Source organism: Dromaius novaehollandiae, chromosome Z (assembly GCF_036370855.1).
Source record: "Dromaius novaehollandiae isolate bDroNov1 chromosome Z, bDroNov1.hap1, whole genome shotgun sequence".
In the NCBI taxonomy this organism is placed as follows: Eukaryota; Metazoa; Chordata; class Aves; order Casuariiformes; family Dromaiidae; genus Dromaius; species Dromaius novaehollandiae.
In genome coordinates this window covers 9,943,115-9,957,171 of record NC_088132.1, presented here as the reverse complement: position 1 = coordinate 9,957,171, position 14,057 = coordinate 9,943,115, and the positions used below count along the sequence as shown (strand labels likewise).

Here is a 14,057-nt window from a genome sequence, read left to right as displayed (position 1 = left end):
CTCACAAGAAAGTCATTAGGTTCAATAATTAGGTTCATTTTGAGGAAGGACAAAGAGGGAAGGCAAGGAGGGAAGGTTGCTCTTTATATGAGAGAGCAGCGGGAGTGCATGGAGCTGTGTCTGGGGATGGATTGTGAGCCAGCTGAGAATTTATGGGTGAGGATTAGCGGCAGGCCAACATGGTTGATGTTGTGGGTGTCTGCTACAGACTGCCAGATCAGGAAGAAGTATTAGATGAGGCCTTCTTCAGATGAATGTAAGAAGCTTCTCATTCACAGGCTCTGATCCTCATGGGAGACTTTCATCACCCTGATATTTGCTGGAGGGACAACACAGCAGGGCATAAACTGATGAGGAGAGGTGGCTCTGCGCAGCCTGATTCTTACAAACAAAGAAGAACTGACTGGGCATGTGAAGGTTGGGGGTAGCCTTGGATGCAGTGACTGTGAGATGGTGGAGTTCATGATCTTGAGAGGGGGAAGCAAGGCAAAAAGCAGGATCGTAATTCTAGACTTCAGAAGAGCAGACTTTGTTCTGTTCAGCTTGGGAGAATATCTTGGGGTACAGTGTTGGAGAGAAGAGGGTTCCAGGACAGCTGAGCAATTTTTTCTAGAATCACTTCTGCCAAGCTCAGAAACAGTTCATCCCCACATCCAGGAAGTCAAGCAAAGGTGTTGGGAGGCCTGCATGGATGAACAAGGAGCTCCTAACTGAACTCAGATATAAAAAGGAAGCATATAAGAAGTATGGAGGAACTAAAAGAAAGTATACAAGAAGTGGAAGCAGGGACAGGTGACCCATAAGGAATATAGATGCTGTCCAAACATGCAGGAATGGGGTTAGGAAAGCTAGAGACCATCTGGAATTGACAATGGGCAAAGGATGTAAAGGGAAGCAAGAAGTGCTTGCACAGGTGTATCAGTGCTGAAAGGAAGACTAGAGAAAATGTGGGCCTGCTGCTGAATGAGGCAGGGGACTTGATGACAAAGGACAGTGAAAAGTCCAAGGTACGCAATGCCTTCTCTGCCTCAATCTATACTGGTAAGACCAGCTTTCAGGAACTCCAGGCCCCTGAGACTGGTGGGAAAGTCCAAAGCAGTGAGGACTTACCTCAGTGGAGGAGGATCAGGTTAGGAAACATTTAAACAAACTGAATATACACAATTCTGTGGGACCTGATGGGATACAGCCATAAGTCCTGAGGGAGCCGGGCACTGTCGTTGCAAGGCCACATTCGATAATATTGGAAAGGTCATAGTGATCAGGGGAGATTCCTGAGGACTGGAAGGAAGCAAATGTCACTCCTATCTTCAAGAAGGGCAAGAAGGAGGATCTGAGGAAATACAGACTGGTCAGCCTCACCTCAGTCCCTGGGAAGGTGATGGAATAAATCCAGCTGCAAACCATTTCTAAGCATATGAAGGACAAGAAGGTGATTGGGTATAGTAGGCATGGATTTGTGAAGGGGAAACATGCCTGACCACCCCGATAGCCTTCTATGGTGGGATGACTGGCTTGATGGATGAAGGGAGAACAGTGGATATGGTTTGTCTTGTCAAAAGCATTGCTAATATGACTGTATCCCATAACATCTTCATAGACAAGCTGATGAAGTACAAGGTAAAGAAATGGAAAGTAAGGTAGGCTGAAAACTGCCTGAACTGCTGGGCTCAAAGGGTTGTGATCAGCTGCACGAGGTTCAGCTGGAGGCCAGTTGCTAGTGGTATACGGCAGGGGTTAACACTGGGGCCAGTACTATTTAACATCTTCATTGATGACCTGGATGATTAGAGAGAGTGCACCCTCAGCAAGTCTGTGCACAGTGCAGAACTGGGAGGACTGGTTGATACACAGGTGGTTGTGCTGCCTTTCAGAGGGCTGTTGACAAGCCGAAGAAACAGGCGAACAGGAACTTCATGAAGTTCAGCAAAGGAAAATGCAAAGTCCTGCCCTGGGGAGGAATAACCCCAGACACTAGGACAGGCTTGGGACTGACTCTCTGAAAAGTGTTTTTTCAGAGAAGAACCTGGGGATCCTGATGCACACCAGGTTGATCATCAGTCAGAAATGTGCCCTCATGGCAAAGAAGACCAACAGCATCCTTGGCTGCATCAGGAGGACTCTTTTCAGCAGTCACTCCTATGCTTCTCCTCAGCACTGATGAGGGCACATATGGAGTGTTCAGTCCAGTGCTGGGCTCCCCAGTACAAGAAAGATATGGACGTACTGGAGCAAGTCCAGTGAAGGGTCACAAAGATGAGTAAGGGGCTGGAGCATCTCTCAATCAAGAAGAAGCTGAGAGAGCTGGGACTGTTTAGCTTGGACAAGAGAAGGCTCAGGGGGTATCTTATCAGTGTGTATAAATACCCGAGGGGGACAGGTTAAAAATGATGGAGTCAGACTCTTCTCAGTGGTGCCCAATGAAAGGACAAGAGGCAGTGGACACAAACTGAAATATAGGACGTTCCATTTAAGTCTCTCAAGAAAAAACTTTTTTTACTGTGAGAGTGACTGAGCACTGGAACAGGTTGCCTGGAGAGGTTGTGGAGTCTCTATGCTTGGAGATATTCTGAACCCAGTTTGATACAGTCCTAGGCAACCTGCCCTAATTGACTCTGCTCTGACTAGAGGAGTTGGACTAGACAATCTCCAAAAGTTCATTCCAACTGTATCCATTCTCTGGTTCTGCAAATGATGTATCTTTCATATTCCAGCATTATAACTGGAAACATTTTTCTCCAAAGTCTCCTTTTGAGACAGAGTATCTAAATAAGAGCTTTTGTTTACTAATTTTTCAATTTTATGGGTATTTGAAAATCTAAATGTAGGTCAACAGTATTTCTGCCAGTGAAAGATACTGTTAGGACTCCAGTATTACTTTCTTTTCTTGATATCTATAGGATGTATTTCTTGGACGATTTTAAGTCTGAGAGATAGGTGCTCAGACAAAATTTCCTATGCTTGTTTGAGAAAACTTTTTGCGTGTCAAGTAAGCAATATGTCAGCAATGGGCTATAATCCTTGCATGTTGAATTAGAGGCCTTTGCTTCTTATCTGTTGATCATCTGGATACTCATCAGACCTTTGCTGACAATTCTTGGGGCATACCAATAATGTGAATTCTGCAGACAAGGTGTGCTACCTTTATTTTTGAAGGGAAAAAGAAACAGAAAATAACAAGATACCTCACTCACGTTTGCTGAATGAAAGCTGAAGCTTCCTAGTGTTGATTTTTGCCTACTAACAATTCTGGCAGATCATATAATCTCAACTGAATCCTAAGAAAAATGCGTATGACTGGAACTTCAGTTTGAAGTGACAGATACTTACAGGGATAGCCTAAGTTGCTGCTTTTTTTTCTTTTTAAACTCTTCAGATCAAAAGGAATGTGCTCTCCTGAAGGGGAAAACATGGAATTCCTGAAAAGAGTGTTATAATTAGATTGCACAGATATAGAGCACCAGCTATTAATACCGTGAATTTGATGATTGAGTCATGGGGAGAAAAGATTCACCCATTGTAAGTTATAGCATAATCTATACTTTAATTTTTGGTGCAATGTTCTTTTTTTTTTTTTAATGCAAAAAGTTCGAAGTCTGATGTCAAATGAAATGACTCACATCAGATGGGAAGGCAGAATGGCCTTAAATGCTCTTTGATGAAGAAACTTTGGAGTTGCCTCAGTTCAGCCAATCTGGTATTAAGAACAGACTGGAACAGCGCACACAAATGTTTTGGTCTTCAGTTGTATGTTAAGTATGCATGTTAGTGAAGAACAGAGTGGAGGCAGCTCAGGAACTTTCGTTTTTCTTAAACTTTGCTCATATAAAAGTTAGGGGGATGCTTTTCAAACTGAAAGAGGTTATGAGATGCATTCTTACAGCATTTTGTAAAGCTCAGGTTTTGACTTGTTGAGGGTCAAAGGAATCTTCAAGGTTAAATCCATCTTCAAGTAAATAAAAGTTTAAATAAGAAACCTGAAGCTGGACTAACGGCTTAATTATTTCAAGGAAAAGAGACTAATAAATACTGATATGGGGCATTAGGTTTTCTTTTGTTAGAGAAGAATACGTGCAGCTAAAAAGAAGTCTGGAAATGGAGAATTAAAAACAGCTGTCGAAAATGAAGAAGCTGAAGGGAGAACTACCTAGACACACAGTTGGGGGGTGTGAATGACCTCTCATCTCAATGTAAGGAAGGCAGCTGTAGGTGGATAGTTATGATTCCTTCTGTTCGGAACTTAAGAACATTTATCTAAACGCTGAATTAGGATTGTTTCTTTAAAAGGCAATTTTATAGTAGAATGAAAAGCCACACTTGAGAGCAAGTTGAATATTGTTATTAAAATGAATATCCACTTTTCAGTTTGGAACTAATCTTCATTAGATGCATGTGTTAAATAAAGTCATTTGCTTATTTCTGACAGATTTATATATTGAAACTGAAGAAGCCACTTTGACATTATCCATTCTTTCCTCATATTTATCCAGTTTTTAAACGACTGCTGGTTGTGACTGGAACTAAGTGAACTTGTTATTGACCAGATGCTAAAAGCATAGCCATTTACCTTTTTATAGCATGGGAAGGATGCTGAAGCAGAAAATGCTAATGTAATTTAATGCAAATAAACCATTCGCTGTGCTTGGGAAACCTCCTGTAGCTGGGCAGGCTCACTTTAGATTTGGCCTCAAGTCTAACTTCTTTTGTGAGTATGCTGTGTAGGAATGCTGGGCAAACATGCCCCAAAGGGCCTCTTCAATAACCTAGAGTCTGTGACCCTTCTTGTTTTGCACTGACTGCTTATGAATGTGCCATTGAACAGGTAGCACTGGAGCTCCCAAAGGTAATTTGGTAATCCCTTTCCCTCATTCCTGTCTGTGAGATCTTTAAATTGTTCCTGTTTTCTTCCTCAAAGAAGTAAATGTGTGTTTGATTACCATGGTCATCTTTCACACCATGGACAAGATGGTTTTAGTGGGCAGTGGATGGAAAAAGACAGGCAAGAATGAAATAAAAATTCTTAAGGAAATGAAAAAGGAGACTGAGTGAAAGGTGTAAACAGGAGCAGAAAATGAGGAAGGAATTTGTTTAGATTTCAAGATTTAACTTGAAATCAAGTTTCGATGTTCTGTGTCATAAAATAGTCATGCATGATCTTGGAGTTTGATTAAAGCTCAATTATCCTTTCTGGATTTCCTCAAAAGTATGAATATTTGACTTGATTTCTGATATGCTAGAGAAGGAACTTTCTAGGGAATTAATTGTTCAAAGAGCTATAATAGGGAAGTGAAAGCCTCTAATGCACACTGGCAGCTATCTTGATATATATGTGTTTGCTGCTAGTTGAGTTGTACCTTCCAACAGAGATCTGTATGCCTCCTATACAGTAGGATCAGCATGTTTTGGAATATGTTGTAAATTTGGGAGGAGAAAAACTGACATTCTTATTTAAACATTCCTTTCTAAAATTCTTGTATTGATTTCAGCCTGTAGTACATCACTAGGAGTCTTGTAAGGGTAAGAAATTTACGATGCAGAAAAATATTTCTTTCATAACTGTACAAGCATTGTGAACGGGAATACTTCATTCACCTGAAGAACTTGTAATAAAGTTAAAAATACCTGGGTTGTTTCTCCAGTGAACAGTACACTATTCATTGCAAACAGCCTGGAAAACTCCTGGCTCAAGACAGAGGAAAGATGATTATCTGTTTTCCTCATAAAGAGATGAGGCACAATTTAAATGATTTGCCAGAGGTTGTTATTTTCTAGGCCATGATTTTTGCTAAAATTCTGTGCTGTGTGTCTAGGATGAAGCATATTTACGTGAGATAAGACAGTGAATATTTACTCACTGAAAAGCAAACCCTCTAACTTACAAAATGCCCAAACAATCCTGTCAGACTCTGATATAAATGAAGGAGTGGTAAACTCACTGTTCCGTTATGAAGCTGGCCATAGGGAAGCTAATATGGATTTAGGGACTTAAGTGGAACCCAGTAGTTGGTGTTAGTGTTCAGGAGCAGTTCACTTTCCACATTTGTTTAAACAGGAAACTTAATCAAATCTACATTTTCACATGGAAATATTTCCTAGACATGGGCAACAGATACATGATTGACCTGGAGCTTGTTCTTTTCCGAGTGTTTTTCTTTTTTTCCTTTAGGTTAGACTTCTTTTAGATGTGGCTAGGCCACCATAAAATCACATTCTGCCACAGGCTTGCTCCTATAGGTTGATGGCAGCATCATTTTTTTCTTTCTTTCTCTCTCTTTTTTTTTTTTTTAACCAAGTTAGCCTATGGGCAATTTTCATGCAATAGTACGCTTACCGAGTTTTATTGCAGTTGATTGTCCCTGCCTGCATAGTCCAAATGCCTGAAGCCAAACTCTGCATTTCAGCTGTTAACCATTAGTGCCTCTATATCTGGCATCTTGTGTATTTCACTTCGTGTTACCAGCTAATTCTCATTAGCTTTGCAGCAAAAGTGGTTAGGGTTCCTATTATGGCGAGTTTATATCCTTTGATGTTTTCTCCAGAGATCAGCTGTTTGATGATTTCCCACTTGGCTTGCACAAGATGGCCTGGATAATGAGCATCTCCAGTGGAAAGCATAAATTTTGTCAGGATTTAAAGGATTTGAATAAGTTCAGCTTGGAAATCTTTTGTAAAAGTAAACATACTTTAATATGGTTATCGTTTTCTAGAGGCTTTCACTTTTTATCTGGTTAGGAATTAATTGCTTTTATTCTGAGTGACTGGCTCATTATGGTCTTACTACATGAAGATATTGTACTTTTCTAGGTATGAAAAGGTTTCAACCTCCATAGCAAGCTTTTTTGTATCATACAAGCAAATGCAGAAGTATAATCAAATCTCTAATTATCCTCCTTTGTTCATGAATCCTCCTACTTGTTCTTTTTGTTTGTTTTTTCTTGCCCTTACTAGATCCTGGATATGAGCATTTTAAGATAGCAGAAAAGTCCCATGGTAATTGGATCAAACTGTACTTAGACGGAAATAATTCGGAAATACTCTTAAATCTTGGCAAAAAGGTCCTGAAGCAATATTTGGAGGCCCTGAAGACTCTGAGTTCTTCGCTAAGCAAACAAGTGGCACAATATGATATGTATTCGATGATGGTGGGGACCGTGATCATTCTGGAGGTATGAAAATACATCTTTCTGTGGAAAAAAAAAAAGAGCACAAACATGAAGTTTTCTCATTTTTGAGTACTTAGTGTATACTCTTACCAGTCTGGAGGATTGCTGAGTATGAACTCTTTCAGGGTTGGATGACTTTCTGCTTGAAAGAGGATAATGTTCTTTTTAATGTATAACTTAGCTTGTAAAGTAATTCAAGGGAGCTTTTGATATAAGCTGCTTGCATTTTGGTGGAACTATTTATAGTAAATATGCAGATATGTTACAATTTAAATTACTCCCATACCATTAGCCTTGTATTTTTTAAGGAAGCTTAACTTCATTTAAAAAAAAAAAAAGTCAGGCAAGTAAGTTCCTACCTGTTCCTGATTATCTAGGTTTGTGTTCAGCATAGTTGGTCAGAACAAGCAAGACTGTATGGCCAGTTTTCAGACTTGGAGAATTCTTCTTCGTACTGGTAGACCTGAAACCTTGAAACAACTATTTTCTGTAAGGTTCTTGGTTTCCACTTCATTTCTTGTATAGAAATTGATGATAGGCAGTATCGACTGTTTTAGTTCGTAAAAATAACCTATTCCATCTCTGGAATTTTGAGGAGTTCTCTGCAATTCTTATTTTGGACAATTCTCAAATGTGGAAAATACCCTCTGGGGCACTGCTTTGAGAATCACGCTGCAGAGATTCATTGTCTGGACACTGAACTTGTATGTACAGAAGCTTGCACTTTTTAGAGGACATCGGTGTGATGAGAATAAGTGTTGTGTAAGGATGAAAATACCCATTGCAAGCCTACTTTAATTCTTTCCTGCATGCAGTATTTCACAAGACTGTGTAATAGCTGTAGCTTTGCTTCTGTTCAGTGCCTGCAGTGTATAATAGTAGATGAGCAGCTGTTTAGTGTTTGAGTCTCCTCAGTCATTGTAGGGCTCTGTGCATTGTCTAGCATTCATTTTTCTTTGTATAGAGAGTACCTTTGAAATGGCTTTCTGGCAGAGTCCTCAGTGGGGTTTATCACCGTGCTGAGCACTTCACAGAGATTAGTTCCACAGTGCCGCTGGGAGGTGAGGTGGTAGGTGCTGTTCCCATTTTACAGAGTGCAGATGAAGATGGACAATGTCACGGGTCAAGCTGCAGTGCTTGTGTTCCTCTCTTGTTCCTTTGTTCCGGGAACCTAAGCATTCAGGCTCTTCACGGGATTTCTTTTTTTGAAGTGCAGTTGTCAGTGCTTACTTTTGCTGCAGAACCAGTCTCAGGTATTTTACTTGATGGTGTTCATAAAAAGAAGTGTAAGCTACTGATTATCCATGAGAAGTTTGGATGAGGAGATGTCAGAGTCTAGTACTCTCTGACCAGGTTCTTTTAAATAGTCCACACACACACAGTGTGCAGTGTTTAATGTAAAAGTTTACTTTGAAGATACTTGATGTTACACAGGATTTTTGATTTAGCAGAGTGATCCAGCAACATACTGAAATAACAATACAAGCACACACTTATACGGTTCAATGACAATACCAATGTGATTGCCATTACCAGTCTCTGTAATATGCTCACCATCATGACGCCGGGCCTCCCCAGTTGCTGGGAAGGAATACGTGGGTTGAAGCCAGCTCAAGCCTGTTGCTGTCTTCAAAATTGCTTTGTTACTTGTTGTTAGGGAAGCTGTTCAATCCAGTGTCCTTAGCAGGGTTCGACTCTGGGTTTCCGCTTTATCCAAAAGATACAAAATAAATCTCTGTAAGATGATTTTATTAGTATTACAGCTTGAGCTGGGTGCCTCTCCGAGGGACCTTGAATGCAAGATTCCCTGGGTATTTATACCCCTACGGGTTGAGTTCTTCGTAGTCCTTTCTCCAGTTTGTTGCACAAGTGATTGCTTGACAAGTAGTAGCTTCTTCGCTCCTGGTCGGTTTCCCTGTTGTCTGCAGGTGGAGTTACGGTACTCGCTGATCATTGTTGAGGCTGTTTTGTCACTTTCTTATCTCCTTGTTCCCTCCTTGTTCCTACTGTCTCAAACAAATTTGGGAAAAGTTCAGCTATGTGCAGCCTTAGGCTTCAGTAAATTTAGCTACTAGTGCGAAGCAAATGCTATTATATCCAACAGTTGTTCAGGTTTTATACTTTGTGTTGAGCTGAGCCACATACACACTTCCCCCATGCTGGTCTGGCTAATTCAGGGAGACATTAACATTATTTTGATAAACTCAGGAAGAAACATTTACACCTGGTCCTGTTAATGGCTATGATCTCTTTTAATCTTGCCCTGCTGAGCAGATCGAGCTTGGTTTAGTCCTAGCTTGATTTGTACACCTTGCAAAAAAACTTGGAATGTGGCTGAATTATCTCTTTGTTTGTAAAGGTTTGTGCATGGGTAACAGAAATTATTCATCTTAGGTATTCATCTTTACTGCTACAGTTATGTGAGAGGAAACTTGGAATTCTGCCTGATCTGTGTGGGGGTTAGAGGAAAGCGTTAGCTCTGAAGAAGTAAAACCAATAAAGCAATTTAAGAGGAGGAGGAGGACAAGAAATAATATGAAGAATTCATAAGCTCCAAAAATGACATGTGCATGTGTGATAGCATGAGGACTTTCCCTGGCCTTTGAAGCCATTTAATTCAGTGAGAGCTCTGTGTATGTGTAACTTGTGACAGAAACAGCCATTGGTAGAGCATGTGTGTAAGTTTTGGCCTGTTGCTAATAATGGGTTAAATTTGTTTGCTTAGGAGCTGTTGTGATATCGAGAGTTAGCATTCTTACCTGTGCAGGAAATGAAGATTGTGCGTGTGATTCATTACAGTGGGTCAGGAGGCACATGGTAATTCGTTAAACCCTGGTAACTTGTGTGTCTGAGCCCTTAAACTAATAAATGAAAACTAAATCTTTAGTTCTCCGTTTGTATGGTAATACCTCACTGGGATCAAAATGTCCAGCATAGTTCTTCACCGTTTTTTTTTTTTCCTTATATGATATATGTGTACTAGTAGCGTGACATGGAAGACAACAGTATTTTTCTTTTTGTGTCTGTGTGAATTTTTACTATATGCCTTAGCTGATCTCAAGTCTTTAAGTATTGTTTCTCTGTTTTTTTTCTAGGTTCTATTCCTGCTTTTGCTCAGCACTCCAAAAGCTCTGAGCAGCCGGGCAGAATTTGAAGTGCCCCTCTCCCCTCCACTGTTCTCTCTGCTGTTTTACTTGATGTGCCTGATGCTCTGTGCGGTTCACGTCATTGTATGCACATCAGCAGAAAGTTTGTGCTATTTCTGCAGTATGTCCTGGTTAACAGCAGTTGGGGTGATGGTGCTGATTTCTGCACTGATGTGTGGAATTTTATCTGCCGTTGGAAAGATCCTTGAGAGTTCCAGGCTCCCAGTGAAGGTGAGAGCATGCGTTACGTATGGTTTAAAATGGTTTGCTCTTTTTGGCATACTTTCCAGGAAAGTTTTGTAAAAGTTTTTGCTCGGTGTGTTGAAAGACTTTGTAATGTAATTTGAATCATTTAACAAGTGTAGTTGAAATGTGATGTGTTCACTATGGCATAATATTGCTTGCTATAATGAAGATCATAGGAGTGCTCATTTTCACATTACTTTAAGAGATTTTCAATTTAGTGTAATTTATTTTGCAGTTTTGCAGTAGATCAGAAACAATCATACTGCATACTGTATACTAATTTTACGTTTTTATGCAGTGAAGTTTCACAATTGCAACTAGTACAAGTTGTGTGATATTTTACAACAGCATGTATTGGTAATGCTCTGTCCTTTCCCAAATACCAAAGCAATTAATGCTCTGAATAAGAAAAGACTTTGGCAGTACTCTTCTGTTGAAATTCTCAAGGTGTTTCTAAAACTGTTTTGAACCATAAAAGAGAGAGCAAAAATAGTCTGTCTCTTCTTACCAGAAAAAAACAGTTAAGAAACTGAGTTTATTAGAGTCTTTGGAATGCCCAGAAATGTTTTCAGTTGTATGGATAGTTTTCTTCTTAAAGTACTTCATGACTATTATTGTTGTATTGTTTTATTGAGCAGAATTCAGGTAATTCCAAGGAAATAAAATTTGTAATGTCTTATTCTTCTTTCAATGTGAAACTTAATATGTCAAGAACTGTCATTCACACCATGTAATCAACTTCTAGCTGTTCTTTCTGATGCTCCTTGGTCATATTTTTTAAAGGTCTGTGACATTCAAGAACTTTAATGCTGTTACTCTGCCTACTGGGTGCAGAACTGAACAGTATTGTCCTTAGTCAGTCTGGGTTAGTCTGAATAGTCTGATTTGAGGCTTTAATACATTTTTCTTAGTGTGTAACAATATGTGGCAAGCACATTGCGTTAATGATATGATGACATATTTCTTCAAGCTAAAAAGCCAAATTACAGACTCGCAGAACCATTTAATAACAGCCTATTTAATTTAATTGAAAAAACTCACTACTCCTGACTGGAGCTTACTATTTGGACTCTATGCAACTGTATTTTATCATTCCTGAGCTTAACCGTATAATGTAAATCCTTATCTTCATTGGCAACATAGAATTTAGGTGTGTCTATTAGCCCTTTACACAGACTAAAATAGAGTAACAAGGCAACTGTCCCTTCTGCCTAATGATATTAGGGAAAGTAGTTTTGTCTTAGGTATAAAGGCTAACAAAACCATCTTTGTCAGAGTGAATTACGTGGTTTGCTTTTGGTAGTGAAAACTTTTATTTCAAGCTAGTATTAAAGTTTTGCTACCAAACCTGATTATATTTGTGGATTTTTTAAGGCAGATGGGAGGAGAAAGTAAAAATAAGTGATGTAAATAGAGAGATCGGCTGAATGAGATGTCCAGGCTGAATGAGATGTCCAGTTGTACAGTTTGTTACTACTCCAAGTCCTTAAAGGTGTGTTGGTCTTTCAGTGGCCTCAGTTCACCTCCATCACTTCTGAACTATTTTACTTAGGTTTTATATAGCTTTCGGTATTTTACTGTAATTGAGATAGAAATTATTCTTAGTAAAAAAATAAAAGAATGTGGTTTTAAAATAATAGTTAATGATACCATATATTCTGTAGAAACTTAACATTTACTTGCTGTGCAATGTTAAACACAACTATGGAAGACAAGCTCATTTCTCACTTTATTGGCTACTGTTTTTTCTGATTTAACATTAGGAACCTAAAAATGGCCTGCATAAAACTTACAGACCTTCCACTTAGATGAAGTTGAGGACAATAGCAATAGACTATAGCTTTCGCCTCTAATACCATAGTCTCAAAGTAACTCAGTCTGTTTGTGATGAGAAGTCTCTGTTAAATAGCTTTTGGTTGCCCAATCTGAGATGAGTTAACTGTCTAAGACAACTGCTACTGTAGTTACACTGGGCATAATTTGGCACTTATTTTTAGTCTCATTAAAGATGAAGGACAGTTAGCCTTCAGATAATGCATATTGTACTTCTGACTGTATTATACCTATCTGAGAAGTCAGTTGAGAGAATTAGTCTGGCATATCTCATGGGTGTTAAAATTCCTTCAAATTTTAGCTATTAAAACCGGAAATACTGAAAATTCTTAAGCAGTGCTATGCTGACATTTGTAAGCTTGGAAGAGGGGACCTTACTGAGGGCAAGTGCAAAACCCTTTAATTTGGGAAGTTTTACTTTTTGGGCGATGTTTTTTCTTCTGTAAAAGGAAGAAATGAATGAGGATAATCATCTTTGTTTGATGTTTATTCAGATAGGCCCATAAACACTGAAGTGCCTCAACTTTCTTAGCTGTCTCATCTACTTTTATGCATCTGCTTGCCTCAGTGCTTGCCACCTTTCAGTATGTTCTGTGTGTTGCATTTATTCCTGCTATGCTTTATTTCAATAATTCAGTTTAATTAGTTTAACTATATGTTTCTGAAAAGCTCAACAGTTTTTTTAACTGAAGGAGGCGTAGGTGGAACTGGGTATCAGTGGATCTCTTAGCTGAGATTTCTACCTGTCAGCACATGAGATCCTTGAATTGCTAGTGGCTTTTCCTTCTGCTACTGTTATTGTTGCATTTCCAGATTTGCCTTTAGGGACCTAAATGAGACTTCTTAAAAGCTACAATTGCAAGGTATTTTATGTTTCTTTTCGAATAGGGAATTTGCTTCATTTGGGGCAGTTAAGGACAGCTCTGTTCCTTTCTATATTAGAAGTAGCATATTATAACTTGTTCTTTCCTTTCTTTGCCATCTTTACAAAAACTGGTTTTATTTGTCTTTTCTCCTTCCCCTTCTGGAGTTTGAGAGGGGGCAGTATTTGCTGTCTTCATTTTATTCTAACTACTTCAGTCTAGTCTTAGATGGCTGTAAAATTAAATTAATTTGCTATTTCGAACTTTTTCCATTTGTATCTGCTTGCTCCAAATGTGGCAAAACTCAACTCCAGAAGTTTTGGGTACCATTTTTGAAGTGATAGTGCCACTGTCTGATATTCTTATGGAATCATAAAAGATTTAAAAGTAATCCTCAAACTATTAAATATTCTTTTTAACTACAGTTCTCAAAGGTGATCTCATTGCTCTTTCTTGCAGATGTTTTGCCTTTTAGCAACTTGAAGTTGCATTGCCACATGCAGTGTATACCCCCTTCAAAAACTTAGGGACCTTACCAAGTGGGTGAGGTATTCTGTTCCACCATCAGGAAAGAATGCCAGTGCTTTAGGCTTCCTTTGTGATTATCTTAGTAATGAGCAACATTACCATTTATCTAGCTTCTCTTGTAGCACATTGTGTTTTGATAAGGGTTACTCTTCTAGCAACACTGCTTGCTGATATGTACAGCGGTGCTTCCATTGGATGTGGATGTTGGGGTTCCTTTAACTTATAGCCATATTTTGTTGAATCTCCCTTGTTCTTAGCTGAAGTGATTGAGGCAAGAA

The 14,057-nt window shown here is 39.1% G+C and overlaps 1 protein-coding gene across 1 annotated transcript in view; it reads left to right on the top strand.

Annotated features, from left to right (window-relative positions):
• Positions 1–14,057, top strand: part of PIGG (phosphatidylinositol glycan anchor biosynthesis class G (EMM blood group)) — a 104,855-nt gene that overhangs the window by 12,097 nt on the left and 78,701 nt on the right. The window contains exons 7-8 of the mRNA XM_026098697.2: positions 6,949–7,166; positions 10,259–10,540. Of these exons, the coding sequence (XP_025954482.2) occupies positions 6,949–7,166; positions 10,259–10,540 (500 nt within the window). The remainder of the gene's footprint in view (positions 1–6,948; positions 7,167–10,258; positions 10,541–14,057) is intronic.